The 16,805-nt window shown below is 42.3% G+C and overlaps 1 protein-coding gene across 1 annotated transcript in view; it reads right to left on the bottom strand.

Moving 5' to 3' along the window:
• Positions 1–16,805, bottom strand: part of EGFR (epidermal growth factor receptor) — a 78,084-nt gene that overhangs the window by 24,870 nt on the left and 36,409 nt on the right. The window contains exons 15-18 of the mRNA XM_006861865.1: positions 13,328–13,366; positions 11,886–12,027; positions 10,658–10,780; positions 9,345–9,443 (exon numbers count right to left, since the gene is read on the bottom strand). Coding sequence (XP_006861927.1) covers positions 9,345–9,443; positions 10,658–10,780; positions 11,886–12,027; positions 13,328–13,366 — 403 coding nt within the window. The remainder of the gene's footprint in view (positions 1–9,344; positions 9,444–10,657; positions 10,781–11,885; positions 12,028–13,327; positions 13,367–16,805) is intronic.

The raw sequence follows: 16,805 nt of genomic DNA, 5'->3' as shown, positions 1-16,805 counted from the left end.
AATTCCTCTTTTTCCCACTCAAATACAAATGGTGGTGACACTTTTCTCAGATGTGAAAAGGTCCATATGGAATGGAAGACAAAGAGAAGTCAGAAGGCGTCTTTGTACTCCCAGCAACTCCTGCGTTTGGAGCATAGACGTGTACATAGACTTGGATGAGTTAGGGTCTCTCTGCAGAAACCAAAGCAGTCTGGGCCAGGTCAGGGACTGAAGAGGGGATGGTTTGCTCAGGTCCTTAGATGCACCATGAGCTGGCCAGGCTGGCAGGGTCAAGAGGATGGAGATAGGGGAGAAAGCAGATTGATGGATGGATGGTAGGTAGGTAGATAGTTATATGGACCATAGTTGGCTATTCTGTTAAGCACAAATGTGATCACAGCATTTCCTTTGTCTAAAACTTCCTTTGTCTAGTGTTCATGGGCCGGCTTCCCCTCCTTTCCACACCCTGCCTTTGCCCTGTGGTTCTCTGTTCTCTCTGTCCTCCGAGGCAGGTGGGGCCTTCATCTGAAATGCTCTTCCACCTTTTCTTTCCAACTGAGCCCTTCTCAGCCTCAGCGTTACTTCCTCAGAGAAGCCTTTGCTGCCCCCCTCTCCCATCCCAAGTTAAACTCTCAAGGCCTCTAGTATCTTTTCCTTGAGAGGCACAGCATTAGCGCTCCCTGGATCTTTTCAGAAGTGCACATTCTTGGGCTGTATCTGGCCTACTGCATGAGATGGGAATAAGGGCTGTATGTTGTTGTTAAGTGCCGTGGAGTTGGTTCCAACCCATAGTGACCCTGTATAGGGTTTCTGAGGAATGGCTGGTGAGTTTGAACCAACCTTGCAGTTCAAACCAACCTTGTGGTTGAGTGCTTATCCTACAGTGGTACGCCAAGACTCTGAGGGCAGTAGAGGCAGCCAGTATTAAAACGAGCCCTCCAGGTGATACTGAAGAGCTGAGGAATGACATGGCTTTAGAATACTTATCATAAACTACTTATATATTTGTGTGACTTTTTAAAAAATGTCTGTTTTCCACTAAGCTCTTTGAGATATCCTCCCCTCAACTACACGCTATGATCCTGGAAGCTATGCTACTTGTATTTCAAATACCAGCAGGATTAAGAGTGAACATATTTCAGCTGAACTTCCAGACTATATCAGACTAGGAAGAAAGACCTGGCAATCTACTCCTAAACAACAACAACAACAACAAGAAGCTGACCAGTGAAAACCTTTTCAATAGAAGGCAGAACATTGTATGATAGAGTGTGGCAGAAGATGAGTCCCTCAAGAATGAAGGCACTCAAAAGATGACTGGGGTAGAGCTGCCTTCTCAAAGTAGAGCGGAACTTAATGAAAGGGACCTTCACTTGCTGATGAGGCATGACTCAAAATGAAAAGAAACAGCTGCAAACATCCATTAATAATTGGAACACAGACTGTATAAAATCTGAGTCCAGGAAAACTGGTAGTCAGCAAAAATGAAATGCAAGGCTTGAATGATGTTCTCAGCATTAGCGAGCTGAAATGGACTGAAATTGACCATTTAGACTTGGACAACCATATGGTCTACTATGCCAAGAATGACAAACTGAAGAGCATTGCATCCATTGTCAAAAAGTACATTCTCCAGAAGTACAATACTGTCAGCTACAGGATAACAGCCATACGCCTACAAGGGAGAGGGGGTCGGGGTGTGGTGCTGTAGGATAAACACTGGACCTCTAACTGCAAGGTTGGTGGTCCAAATCCACCAGTTACTCCTTGGAAGCCCTATACAGGGTTGCTATGAACCTTAACCAACTCGGTAGTATGTAAAAACAACAATAACAACATGGAAGACTAGTTAATACAACAATTCTTCAAACTTACACACCAGCCTCTAATGCCAAAGATGAAACTGAAGATTTTTCTTCAGTCAGAAGTTGGTCAAACACCTGTAATCAAGATGCACTGATAATTACTGGTGACTGGATTGTGAAAGTTGGAAGCAAAGGAGACAAATCACTAGTTGGAAAACATGGCCTTGGAGATGTGATGGAATTCATGCTAGAGATCACATGACAGACTTTTGTATGAACTCATGAACTAGTTATCTGAAATAACCTTTTTCAACAATGTTAAGTGATCACTATACACATGGTCCTCAACAGACGGGAATACACAGGAATCAAACTGACTACATCTGTGGGAGAAAATGATGGAGGAGCTAAATATCATCAGTCAAACAGAAGGGCAGTGGCTGACCGTGGAAAAGACCATCAAACGCTCATATGCAGGTTCAGGCTGAAGCTTAAGAAAATTAAAACAAGTCCACTGGAACCAAAACATGACCCTTAGTATATCTCACCTGAAATCTCAAGAAAGGACTGAACATATTGGACACCAATGACCAAAGACCAGAGGAGTTGTGGGACAACATCAAGAACATCATACATAAAGACAGCAAAAGGTAATTAAAGACAGGAGAGAAAGAAAAGGTCAAAATGGATGTCAGGAGAGACTCAGAAACTTGCTCTTGAATACAGAGCAGCTAAAGAGAGTAGAAGAAATAACAAATTAAAAGAGCAGACACGGGGTATCAAGAGTGGCTGGAGAAGACAATGTAGAGTACTATAATGAAATATGCAAAGACCTGAAGTTAGAAAACCAAGAGAGAAGAAGTGATGAAAAAACTCAAGCCTTGAGGTGCAACACTGAAGAACTCTATGGGCAAAATGGAGTCCTGGTGTGGTGCTGTGGAATAAGCGCTGGACTGCTCACCACAAGTCAGCAGTTCAAATCCACCAGTCATTTCTTAGAAATCCTATCCAGGTTCACTATGAGTCAGAACTGACTCGACAGCACTTAACAATGACAACATGGACAAAGTATTGAATAATGCAGGAAGTATCAAAAGAAGTTGGAAAGAATAAAGAGTCACTCTCTATTTTAGTTGTGAAGCATTTCATTGTACCTGGATTCACAATCAACACCCATGGAAGCAGCAGCCAAGAAATCAAATGACATATTGTATTAGGCACATCTTTTTCAAAAGACCTCTTTTAAAGTGTTAGAAGCAAAAATGTCACCTTGAGGAATAAGGTGTGCCGGGCCTAAACCAATGATATTTTCAATATATATGTGAAAGCTAGAAAATGAATAAGGAAAACCAAGGCAAATTGATGCCTTTGTGTTAGGGTGTTATTGAAGAAGATCCAAGATCTGTCAGAAGAATGAAGAAATGCATATTGGAAGAAGCACAGCAAGAATGCTCCTTAGAAGCAACGGCGATTTCATCTCATGTCCTTTGGACATGTTATGAGGAGAGGTCAGTCCTTGGAGGGCCAGTGAAAAAGAGGAGGACCTTCATTCAACAAGATGGATGGACAAATGGCTACAACAATGAGATCAAACATAGCAAGGGTGTAAGGGTGGCACAGGTGTGGGTCGTGTTTTGCTTTTTTGTACAAAGGGTTGCTATGAGTTGGAACTAACTCGATGGCACCTAACAACAACAACAACAACAACAACAAAACCACACCAGTTGCCACCAAGCAATGTGACCCCGTGTGTCTGAGTAAAACTCAGATTCGTGGGGTTTGGGAAGTACGCTGCCAGACCCTTCTTCTTAGGAGACTCAGTGGAATCAAATTGCCATTTTTTGTTGTTTTTTTTTTGTTGTTGTTGTTAATTAGTCATCATCCCAAACCTAAACTCACTAATATCAAGTTCATTCCAACTCATCACAACCCTATAGGGTGAACATAATAGCTGCCTAGGGTTTCTGAGGGTGTAAAGCTTTTACCGGAACACACAATCTCACTTTTCTCCTGAGGAGTGACTGGTGGGTTCAAACTACTGACTTTGTGGTTAGCAGTGTAATGAGTAACCCAGTCCACACCCACCACCCTGAAGCTTCCTAGTATCTGCTGTCAAAAGATTTATTTAGAAGATTTCCTGAGTTCTTATGTTCTTGATTGTCACATCAAGTCTAAATACCTCTTTTATGATATAGTAAACATGCTATCACAGTATTCAAGAGCAGAGTAGATATTTTATATTTATATACTCTGTAGACATTTACAGTATCCCTTCATTTTGGAAAAGGATTTTTCATAACAAGCTAGAGCTGTAAAGAGCCTGAAAGCACATCTGGTCAGATACCATCACTGCCAAAAGAGAAACACTCAGGGTTGAAGAAGCAAATGATGTATCTGTGAGGCCACAGAAATGGGGCTTCATCCCAGATTGGTTCCCTAATACTTATGCTAGCCCTGTCTCCATGCCTGGCCCAACCCGGAGCACGTTAGCCCTTCAACTCATGTGCTCCCTGATGCAGAAGGTGTTGAGAGTGAACATGTGCTGTTGTGTTGAGGGCTCTGGTTACCAGGTGACTAGAAAGCTTCAGGCTTTATGACACACAGGCATATATAAATTTGTTTTGGCTTCTCTTTCCATTGCCTTTCCTATATTTAAACTGGAGAGTCTATGGAAAAACTAATAGGCCATGGACTGCCAGAAAAGCACAAATCACGTCTCTCCCTGGAGTCTGGGAAGCTGTACAATCATAACACCAAAGAAACTCCTCCGCCCGGGCCTATTTTCTCAAGATCTGGTTGCGATTTGGAGACATATTGTATTCATTTTTGAGGGGAGAAAAATCTGCAAACCTGAGCAGTCTGAGCAGCTCATCTGTGGTAGAGCAGCCAGGAGCTGACCTGGAACAGGGATTGGGGAACAGAGCAGGGGCGGGTGTCGGACACACAGAACAGCGTGCTTTCCAGCCCTCTTGAAAACTCATAGACCAACAGAACTGGGTCACTGCTTCCCTCTCGCTCCCCAGGGCACAAAGGGAAGGCTGTTCAGTTGTGTGTCTCCTTCAGTGTGCCCAGAAATTCAAGTGAGCTTTGTTGTTGCCTGTTTATCTTGGAAATCTTTAAGGTACACAGTGACCCACACCAAGTATGCTTGGAATTCCACAACAATCTTCTGAATTAGCTGCCCAAGCCAGGCGGGGCCCACTGGAAGGCTGCGTTCACACTCAGACATGAGTGGTGACTGTCTGAGTCACATGGCAGGAGGATCTCTCTGAAGCGGGCTGCTCCTATTGCTTTGTCCCAGCTGTTGAGGTGATATTGATTTCTTCCTTTTGTTAGCCAGTCATATCTATCACATTTTATGAACTGGGGGAGGATTCCACTAGATGCTAAACTCTGAAAGAAGAGCACATTTCTAGCCTTCAGAAGGAAGAGTAGGTGGCTGCTATAATTTTAAAACTTTGTTGTTGTTAGGTGCCAAGTTCCAACTCATAATGACCCCATATGACTAGACTCCATTGCCTCGTAGGGTTTCTGAGGCTATAATCTTTATGGAAGGTGAGCGCCAAGAGCAGGCGAATGCTTAGCTATTTGCCACCAGGGAACACGCATCTATGATGAGTCCCTGCTGGCTCAATGATAGAACTCTCCTGTTCCATACAGAAGACCAGGGTTTAATTCCTGGATTCTGAAAGTCATGTGTTGCCACCATGCATCCGTCAGCAGAAGCTACTGTGTTGTTATGATTCTGAACACAGTCTAACGGAGGTTCAGGATTGATTGTCATCCAATATGGGGATGGCGTAGGACTGGGAAGTGTTTCATATATCCTGCTTGGGGTCAATATGAGTTGGGGAAACCACTAATAGCAACACAAAACAGGGTTACAATTAGGTGACTGTGACAACTTACAAGTAGGTGTGAGTATTTCCAAATCTGTGTCCAGGCCCATTGGCTCTCCAGTCACTGGATTTATTTGCTCTTTGCTCACTTTTAAAATTGACTACATTTTCTTTTCTTTAGCAGAAACACTATCACCTGCACATCATCTGTGCTGCTGGGACCATGTCAGTCCTCTGCAGACTGAGAGCTTTACAAAACGTAAGTGACAAAGCTATGGCCACACCATTATTACTGAAGGACATGGCCAGAATGAAGAAACAAGGGGGAAAGGAAATTAAAATGAGGGAGAGAGAAAAGGACGACTAATCGGAGAGAGGATGGGGCAAGAGTCTAAACAGCACCATGCTGGAAACTGCTTGATGCGCCCCTTTTAGACACAGTCTTTGTAACTCCTACCAAATGACTGGGTAGGACTAGCAAAATGTCAGATGTCTGTGGTCCACCAAAGAGATTGGATAGCTTTGTAATAATGCAAAAAAAAAAAGTACATGGTACTCTTGCTGACAGGAACTCAACTCAACCCACTGTCACCAGCTTGATTCTGACTCAACAGCCACCCTATAGAGGATTTCTGAGACTTCAAATCTTTATGGGAACAAAAAGTTCTGTGGAGATGGTTTGAAACTTCAACCTTGCAATTAGCAGACAATCACCTAAGCCAAAGCATCCTAAAGTATACAGAACTCTAATGTGAGGATTGGTCAGTTTTGTCATCCTCCTCAGCTTCAAATGAGCCATGCCTGAGATGGAAGGGAAGCTCACATCACCGTCAAGAAAGAAGACCCAGGAGTGGACCTGAGATCTCTTCACCGAACTTCCTCAATGAAGAAGTAGAAAAATGATGTCAGTAGAACCAAGAGATTACTAGGAGATGGTGCAGTGGTTTTCTTAGTCTGTGTAGCTAGAAGTCTGAGGGACTTTGACCTGAGGCTTGCTGGTAGAGTGGAGTTCCTCTGAACATTTATTTGTTGTGAAGTGCCATCGAGTGCATTCCAACCCATAAGGACCCTGTATAGGATTTCTGAGGAGCGGCTGGTGAACTTGAACCACTAACCTTGTGTTTCAAACTGACTTTTTAGTCCAGTGCATTAACCCACAACACTTACTGCAGAGTTAAATAGCTTTGTAAGTCTTGCTTGAGCAGGGCTGGGGTCAGGTCAAGGGGCCAGAGAGAGGCGTGCCTTCAGACATAGCTGCAAAGAAGCCACCGTGATTGAAGAATTGCATCCTGAGTGTTTCTAAGCTGAAACCTGTTTCTTCCCTAACAAATCTCACAAATGTGAGTACAGTCTACGAGTTCTGTAAGGCCATTGCATAGCAACCTGTAAAGGGTTTCCAAGGAGCAGCTGGTGAAAACATCATGGGAAGCAGAAAGCCTCATGGGAGAGATGGTTGATGTCAAATTGGTAACACCTTTGGAGTGTAGGCAGGTCTGACGTCTGCATGGCAGGAGTCAGCCTTGGACTGTTGGTACTGACCCTGTGATGTGAGAGGAAGTCAGATGCCACCCCCGTGCTGTTCTACAATGGGTGACCTCCAAATAGTGGGTACACTTACTTTTTAAATCTCCATCTCTTTTTTAACTCTATCCCCACCCCACAAACACATACCCATCCCACCCAGTTAGAAGATCCTGGGCTGCTTGAGATGACTTTGTTCTCAAAGCACTGATAACGTCTTAGAATACAACAAAATTCTCTTCAACTTTCCATTTATAAATATTTTTAAAATCTACATTTCAAAAATTTTTAATGGAACTAATTCAAATATCTTGAATAGCTAAACATGAATTAATGAAAGAAATTCTGCATAAAGATTTTATTTTGGGGGTGGAGTTAGGGGTTGTAAGTGAAATAACAGGACAACTTTTACTTCTTGGGTGATGTTAACATTATGTGACATGATGTTAACAGGACTGACAAGAGTTTGTAATCCATTAAAATGAGAGAGAAATTTGCTTGACAAGGGGTATCATCAATGTGTGAGGCTTTCTAATGTATTGTATTAATACATTATCTTTCAATTTGAAGTACACTCAAGTGTACTTATGAGGATTTTACCTTCTATAATATAGACAAGGGATGGCTGCTCAGAGAAAATTAATTAAATTGTGAAGTGTAGAGGGTTTTATCACTGGGAATTTCATCATGTCTGAACACATTAAGGCCTATGTTTGGATTGTTTATTATAGTTTCATTCTATGGGTTAGAAACCAGAAGGGTGGAATATTATCATCGGACTTTGATCTCCTTGGTTACAAGATCAACAAAGCTCCCTTGATTTTGAAGGCAATAAAACCTACCATTTTTCTTTTTCTTTGACTCTGTTCTGCTAACCCATGTCTGAGTCCCCTCCATCTCCTCTTTTCATTGGCTCTGTTTCAGAGAAGTCTGCCCATGGCTGACTCAGGGCACTGTTATTATAATGACTTGACCCCAAAGGATTTGTCCTTTGGATCTTGCTGAGCATCTAGTTGGACAGTTTCCAGGGCCCTCCCTTTGCCCTCCCACTGGTCTCCTTTTAAGAGAGGTGGTGGTAGGTAGTAGTGGCGGTGGTATGCCGTGGAGTTGTTTCCAACTCATAACAACCCCATAGTACAGGGTTTCCAAGGCTGTAAATCTTTACGGGTGCACAAAGTCTCATCTTTCTCCTGTGAAGTGGCTGGTAGATTCGAACTTCTGGTCTTACAGTTAGAAGCCCAACTCATAACCCACTATACTACCAGGGCACCTTTCAGAGAGGTGTAGCTCCATATTCGTTTAGTGAGGGTGTAAAGAAGTCAAAGAAAGTTCAATAGGATTGAATGTAAAAACATACAAATCTCATGTTACATTCCAAAGACTGAATCCTTAATGTAACAAACATCAAAACAAAACAAACAAAAACCCCAGAAAACAATTCAGGACATTTAATAGTACAGAAGATAGAACACAGTTGAAAAAATGGGCATCGTACATCAAAAAAAGAAAACACCCCAAAACCAAAACCAAACCAACCCCAGAACAAACCTACAGCTGCTGCGTCAGTTCTGAGTCACAGCAGCCGCATGTGTACAGAGTTGTCCTGAGGGTTTTCTTGGCCGTACTCTGTACAGGGGCAGAGCCCAGGTATTCCTATGATATACCTGCTATATGGGTGTGAGCTACCAGTCTTCAGGCTATTTGCTGAGAGCAAACCATTTCCATCACCCATCCTAGACACCTTTAAACAATCTATTTCAATATCTGTGTTGTTTAGGACTAAGAAGATGATAAGATAACTTGGTGGAATGAAATGAATACAAGTTTTGGTGACTGGAATAAAGCTGGGCTTGAATTCTACCCCAACTGTGTAAACCTGAGCAAGTTTCTCTATGCCTCACGGTTCTCAGTGAATAGACACTGAACCATAAGTCAGTTTCATGCATTTTGGGAGAAAACAGAATGAAAGAGGTTAATTTTTTCTGAAGGAAAAGGACTTGGAGAGAATGATACCACCTGTAATAAAACCAGAGACAAATCTACTATTAGGAATTATAGCTACAAGAAAAAGAGACACAAGACTGAACATTAGCAAGCTGATGAGAGAGCTCTAAAGCAGAGCACCAGACTGCCAGACCTTTCTCAGAAAATGCAGATTCTCACATCCAGGGATACAGAGATGAAAAGGGTAAAAACTCACATCAAGGATCTCCTTGTTGGCTTTTGGAGACGTTGCTTCTCTTAATTCCTTGATAGCCACGGGGATTTTAACTTTTTCTCCTTCTGGGATCCAGAGTCCCTGTGAGAAAGGGACAGGAAGACATTAGGTGGCAGTCTTCAGACCAGGCAGTAGGCTGCCTTGTGAACTGGACAGACTTGATCAGTAACACAACCCTAACAGGTGAGAGATGCTATAGCCACAGAGCTGTACACCAAGCCCCCCTGGTCCCGGGAATCTTGACATCTCAGCAGTAGTATCATTTTCAAGCTCTGGACATCACAGTAGTCATTTCGATAAAACCTGGAAGCTTGCTCCAGGTATAAAATCATTAAGACTCATTTGGTCCAGAATTCTAAGATGCTAGATTAGGCTGCACTGACCAAAGCAGCCTTCATGCAAAGAGAAACTGTTGTTGATAAGTGCTGTCAAGTTGGTTCCAACTCATAGCAACCCTCTATAGGGTTTCCAAGGAGTGCCTGGTGGGTTAGAACCACCAACCTTGTGGTTAGCACTCCAGTGCTTATCCTAGGACTCCAGGACTCAAAAAGACACCATTGCTGTTTTTAAGTCAGTTCCAACTCATAACAACCTATAACTGCCGATCTTCCAGTTCCAATCAAACTTGGTGATGGTTGGTAGTTCTGTGCCGTGGAGTCAGTTCTGACTCATAGCAATCCTGTACAGGGTTTCTGAAGCTGTAAATCTTTACAGGAACAGAAAGCCTCATCTTTCTCCCATGGAACAGCTGGTAGTTTCCAACTGCTGACCTTTAGGTTCGCAGCCTGATTCGTAACCACTATGCTACCAAAGCTCCTTGATGAGCGTTTATCCTATGGTGGGTGGTGAGTTTGAACTTCTGTCCTTGTGGTTTGAACCAACCCTGCGGTTCAGAGCTTTATTCCACAGTGCCACAAAAGAGAAAAGAGGGAGGCAAAATTCAGAGAAAACCGTTTTGGGCCTGGATTTGAATTCTGCTGACCTATAATCCTTCCCTCTTTCTTTTCCTGTTACCTTCACAAACCTGTGCCACACACACAGCTTCCAAGGTTTCTTGTTTAAGTGTCTTACAGAACCACATGATTTGTCATTGTTATTGTGAAAGACTTCCTCTCAACAACTTGGGAAAAACTTTGTGGAGTTTTCCAAGCCCTTAGTGACACACAGAGTAGACAATGGTGACAAAGAAACAGCACACCTGGATTTGTCTAGGCTCACCCACAAATAAGGTGAGGATGTGGTGGGCCTGTAGCCCCAAGGCTTTCTTCTTTTGAGGTGCCCCTCAATGACCTTACCTTATAAACAGTGCCAAATGCTCCAGAGCCAAGCACTTTGATCTTCTTAAATTCGGTTTCCTTTAAGATCCTCAGGAGAGCTTGGTTGGGAGCTTCTCCACTTGGCGTCAGTGGCTCAACAAGCTGTGGGTGGAAGGAGAAGACCTATGATGTTCTCCCAGGGCTGGCAGGGTAGGCGGGTGTTAGATAAGACCAGAACATCAACAGCCAGAGACCAAGGCAGGTGGTCATGCTTTAGGACAAGTGGCTTACCACCCACACTCAAGATTTAAAATAGGCACCTTTTCTAAAGAACTTTTATAAAGGTTTATAGGATACAGGGGAAACATACGTAGGCTCTGAAAACAAGTGTTTCCTAACAGAACAGTTATATTTCAATAAATGCAATTTCTATTTTAGTTTCCATGCCAAATAGCTGGACTGAAACATTTCAGTGAGGGAAATATTTATATGGTGGTCATTTGGGTGGCTTGTTGGACCTGTCAACACAAAAACACCATTACGCTTATGAGCAGTTGTGGGTCTCTCCTCCCAGGCACCAGGGTTTCAAATGTAGTGTTGGACACGGAGATGTTGGTTAAAGACCCGTTCAAGTGAATCAGTGAATCACAGTGCCAAGGATACCACCAATCACAAACAATTAAAAAAGGAACAGCCATTTGATTGGATAATGGCAATTTCCAAAGAGATAATCTTTTATTACTTCAAACACAGTGCCTTCATAGGAACACAACAAATTACAGATTCTCAGTCTTTCTTCTATGGAAACACACTAAGTGCCATCGCACTGGTTCTGACTCAGAGTGATCCTGTAGAGGGTTTCTGAGGAACAGCGGGTAAGTTTGAATTGCCAACATTGTTAGTTAGCAGTCCAGTGCTTGTCCTACAGTACCACACCAGGACACTGATGCATACACAAGTATCATATTTTAAAGTGTCTTGCCCCTACAAAGCTTTATAACCATTTCGTATAATCTGCCCTAGAAAGATATGCATTTCATTTCATTGATAGGTGCACCAAAAAGTAACCATGGAAACACGGATCTTGAGGGAGTCTTTTTCAAAAATGTTTCATCACAGTGAATAATGTGTCCTGTATGATTACACATGGAAATTACATATGTTCAAATGTATGAGGGCTTTTGCTCCTAAACTGGAGTAGTGAGGGTTTCCAAAGGCAGTGGCTGGCCTACGAGGGGACCACCCAAGGAGCTCGGGGATCGCTTACCTCTCTCTCCTGTAGCAGTCTACGCAGGGTGCGCTTCCGGACTATGTGGCGCCTTCGCATGAAGAGGCCAATCCCAAGGGCCATCACCACCAACAAGAGGAGGCCACCCACAATCCCAGTGGCAATGGATGGGATCTTAGGCCTGGAATGAGGGGGAGCAACAAGGGAAGGTGAGGTGAAAGCGGGCTGCTTTCATTACAATGACTTTAAAAATATTTCCTGTACACTTTGAAACTTTGACATCATTTTAAATGGTCCCAGAAAGTGTGCAACTTCTAAAGAGAGAAGAGGAAGACTAAAGGGTCTAGGCTATTGTTTCTAGCTTTCTTGAATAGGAGAGGTACCCTTGTTCCCTGGTGTTTGAATTTTTAATACCGAGGTATCATCCAGACCTCTTCATCTGATCTCTTGATTAGGACAGTACCTAATTTGATTAGGAAACTACTTAATTCAGAAAGGAAGTCACCTTCAATAATGCTTTTACATGAATGTGCAGTTTGTTCATCCCAAGAACATATCCACACAAAACAAACAGCACTCCACATACATGAGACATTTAAGGTATATAGGCCAAGTAGGGCACAGTGACACTTTCAGTAATATTAAGACTCTTTTAGGGATTCTTAGCTTTCAAGTTGGGGTCCATGGCCACAGGAAACACTATGAATGACGTGATTACAAAGTGTTTATATCTATGTGAATCTTAGACATTTAAAAAAGCATCATGGTCAGACATAAGAGGTTTTCAAACTCCTCCAGAGAAGGCCCACCTAAACGACTGGACTTTGTATTTGAAACATTTACAAGGCTATGACTCTGAAGTGCTTATCACATTTGAACTGCTGGTTGGCAAACTGATGAATACGTTCCGGTTGAGATGTCAATATCAAAGATTCATCAGCAGCATCATTTTCACATAAACAAAACCTACCAATGCCCTTTCAGAGCTCCCTTCAGTGGATCAAACGTACTTAGTTAAATGATGATGCTATTTATTCCTCAGGAATCTGAACAGGAATTGACAGTTCTTCAAGCTGTGTTCACCAACTGATAACAATGGGAAAGCTGAAGGGAGTCCAGATGACTTTGTTGGGCAATTGCAGAAGGAAGTAAGGTGAGGGCATTCTCCCAACCTGGACCTTTGTCATCGAATACAGCCCATTGAAACATAGGTTTGTAATCAGACCAGTTATTGGGCTAGTGGGAATAAGAGAAGCATCCAACAAAACTGATGTAAGTGAAGAAGTCAGAGATGGTCTATGTATGAAGAGAAGTTGTAAGGCACTGAGTACTTTCCAGAGGAGCAGGTCTTAGCATCTTACATTCTACGATCCCACCACAGACAATGACCTAACAAGGTGGGCATGTGGATGAAGATGGAATCAGGAAGAATAAGAACTTGATAAGGCTAGAGGACAAATACACAAAATTGTAACACTTACCCATTTATTGGGCAGCCCTCAAGACCTGGCCCATCACAACTATAGGAATGAAAAGAAAAAGACATTACTCGCAAATGATTGAAGTCACAATGCATCTCAGTGTTAGGTGGTGATTATTTATTATGCATTAATTCATTCCATACATTCAGCAAATGATTTTGCATGTCTACTCTGTGCATTAAACCAATAGATAGCTTCTGGCCATCATATTGAAATGATTTAATATCATACTTTTGATACAGTTGTCTGACAACTGTTTCTGCAATGCCAATATGAATAGAAGAGTAGAGGAAGTCAAGATTAGAAACAGTAACCGGGATTGATTAAGGAGTAGGTGGCGGTGGGAAGTTGGTGCAGATTTAGGTCAAAGCCTGGATTTGAAAGAATCATTTAACACTGAGGGAATGGGGAAGAGACTGGTCATGAGGACATTAATTTATAGCTTACTAATCAGCATGAGGAGCTGTGGTGTGGCACTCTGGGTTACTGCGCTGGACAGTAAGTTTAAGCTTGGTTTAAACCATAAGGTTGACGGATCAAGCTCACCTGCCAGTCTTTGGAAACCGTATATACGGTTGCTATGAGTCAGAACCAACTAAACGGTACTTAACAACAACAACAATCAGTATTTGATAGAAGGAACAAGTCCTGATAAATTAAAGTATAATCAGTGCTGGTGGCAGAAAGGAAATGAATACGAGATGCAGAGGGAGGTAGAACACAGGAGCTGATGTGGCAGAGAAAGGGCAATGATGACAACAGACAGAGAAGACACAGAGCGAGGATTGGCTTCACCCACTGTGACAGTTAAAGTTTGTGTCAACTTGACTGGACCAGGATTCCCAGTGGTTTGGCAGATGATAATGAACTCTCTGATGATTGGTTGTGGGTAGCCAATCAACTGAAAGGATGTTTCCTGAGTGTGTGTGTATGTGTGTCTATGTCCTGCTTCCAGTATAGTGGACCTTCAGGAAAAGCTTGCTTTCTTTTCTCCACTGAGAACCTAGGACTCTACAATTGTGAGTCATCCCCTTGATCTATACTTCTCTTTCTGTATAGACATAGATAAGTCTCACTGTTTTTGCTTCTCTAGAGGACCTAGCACAAGACACCCACCTCAATAAACTGACATGTCCTATGTAGACATACAACAACATTTGGCCAGCTTAAATGCTAGACCTACAACAGCTGTGTTCCTATTCTAAAGGACCAGACCACCAACCATTATTTTGGTTATAGAATGATCGCTATAAAGGTAGAATGATCTGGCTTTGAAATAGAGTAGCATTTGCCAATATGAATTGCAATAGAAAAAATATAGATATTCCAACTACATGGAAAGGACTTACATTTGTGGCCTGTGTTAGATGAACAAATAAATTCCAGTTAGGGGGACTCTTGTTTGACACTGTCATTTGACCTCAAACATTTTCTATCTCTACTCCCTGGGTCTCATTAAAAGGGCTCTCATCTCCAAGCTCCATTCATTTCGAGGGTCTGAGCTTCCCCTCTTTTCCACGCTGACAAGAGTCTCATGCCTGTAATGTGTTTGGGCTTCATTCATACACCAGAAACACACAGTTCTTCAATCAGTGGAACACCTAGGACATCGTACACACATGTTCTCCAAAAGGCATGAATCAGTGACAGTAACAACAACAAAGTACTGCCGGGAAAACCAAAGTTTAACCAAATCCACTGTCATTGACACAATTCCAAGTCATAGGAGAGCGCAGAAACACTTTTATAGAGTTTCCAAGGATATACATTTTTAGGTAAACAAACTGTCTTATCTTTCTCTTGTGGAGCAGCGGGTGGGTTAGACCTGCCAACCACTAGCAGTCCAACTTACTGAGCCATCAGAGCTCTTTAAAACCAAAGGAGATAAAGATTAAAAAAACAATTAGTTAATGAATTGGCCATTGATAAATTTAGGCCTTAATCAAAATATCCTTCCATATTGACTTTTTTTCCTCCTTCATAACGCAAGGGTCAGTATCAACTCGAGAGCACTTAACAACAATGCCTTGGTATGGCAACCTTCCCCTGACTGCTAAATGTAATACAATACAAAATTAATGCAAAGCAATTGTGGAGAATGAGTATTTCGGAACAGTTAAGTATGCTCATGAGGAACCTGCACATAGACCAACAGGCAGTTGTCTAAACAGAACAAGAAAACACTGAATGGTTTAAAATTAGCAAAGGTGTGCACCAGGGTTGTATCCTTTCACCATGCTTATTCAATCTATTTGCTGAGCAAATAATCCGAGAAACTGGATTACATAAAGAAAAATGCGGCATCAGGATTGGAGGAAGACTCATTAACCAACTGCATTATACAGATGATACAACCTTGCTGACAAGTGAAGATGACTTAAAATGCTTCCTGATGAAGATCAAAGACCAAAGCCATGCGAAGGTATGGGTTGCATCACAATGTAAAGAAAACACAAATCCTCACCATTGGACCAATAAATAACATCAAGATAAATGGAGAAATGATTAAAGTTGTCAAAGATCTCATTTTGCTTGGATCAGCCACTGACACTCATGGAAGCAGTAGTCAAGAAACAATTTTAAATGATGTATTGCATTAGCAAATCTGCAGCACAAGACCTCTCTAAAGTGTTGAAGAGCAATTACAGCAGTTCGAAGAATAAGGTGTGCCTGATGCAAGTCATGGTTGTTGTTTTTTTAAATAAATTTTTATTTTGAATTCAGTGACAGTTTACATGGGAGAGCATCAGCTTTACATTCATTCTATCGTTTTTCATTTCGTTGCAATGATTTCAATCCCTTCCATGCATCATCATTCAGCAGCATTTGCTTCCAATCCCTCTGTTTTTGTTTGTTTGTTTGTTTGTTTTTGGATGTACACTGAAGCAATCAGGAATACATAACCATTCAAACAACCAAAGGGTATATACTCTGCACGCCAGCCCCCCAGGCTGCCAGCACACAGCCCCTCTCCCTCCTTGCGTCTAGAGTCCCCAGGTGCTCCGTCTCTCCCGGTCATCGTCTCTGCCTCCATCTCTGGTGTTGCTTCTTCTCTGGATAGGGTGCTTCACTCCACTCTTCTTCCTTGATGGTCCCAGGGTCCTCCACTCCTGGGCTGCAAGATCAACCACTCCCTTCCTTTTGTTACAAAGTCTACCTTTATATTTGCAACATTCACAATCAGTCCTGATAGCAATTATTCACTATTGAACCACAAGAGTCTTATCCTGGTCTCCTTTCACCAGTTCCATCGAGACAGGTTGGAAACCACTCAGTGGAGATTCTACCTTCCCCCACACCTTGTATCTTTGCCGAGTTTCTTTCTGGTGGTTCTATCCCTTTTCGAAAGTGGTGTATTAAAATCTCCCACTATAATTGTAGAACTATTTCTTTCTTCAATTCTAGTAAGATTTGCTTCATATATCTTGATGCTCTTTCATTGGGAGCATAGATATTTATTATGGTTATGTAATCTTGC

This window comes from Chrysochloris asiatica, unplaced genomic scaffold (assembly GCF_000296735.1).
Source record: "Chrysochloris asiatica unplaced genomic scaffold, ChrAsi1.0 scaffold00044, whole genome shotgun sequence".
Taxonomy (NCBI): Eukaryota; Metazoa; Chordata; class Mammalia; order Afrosoricida; family Chrysochloridae; genus Chrysochloris; species Chrysochloris asiatica.
This window is presented reverse-complemented; position numbering and strand designations above follow the sequence as displayed.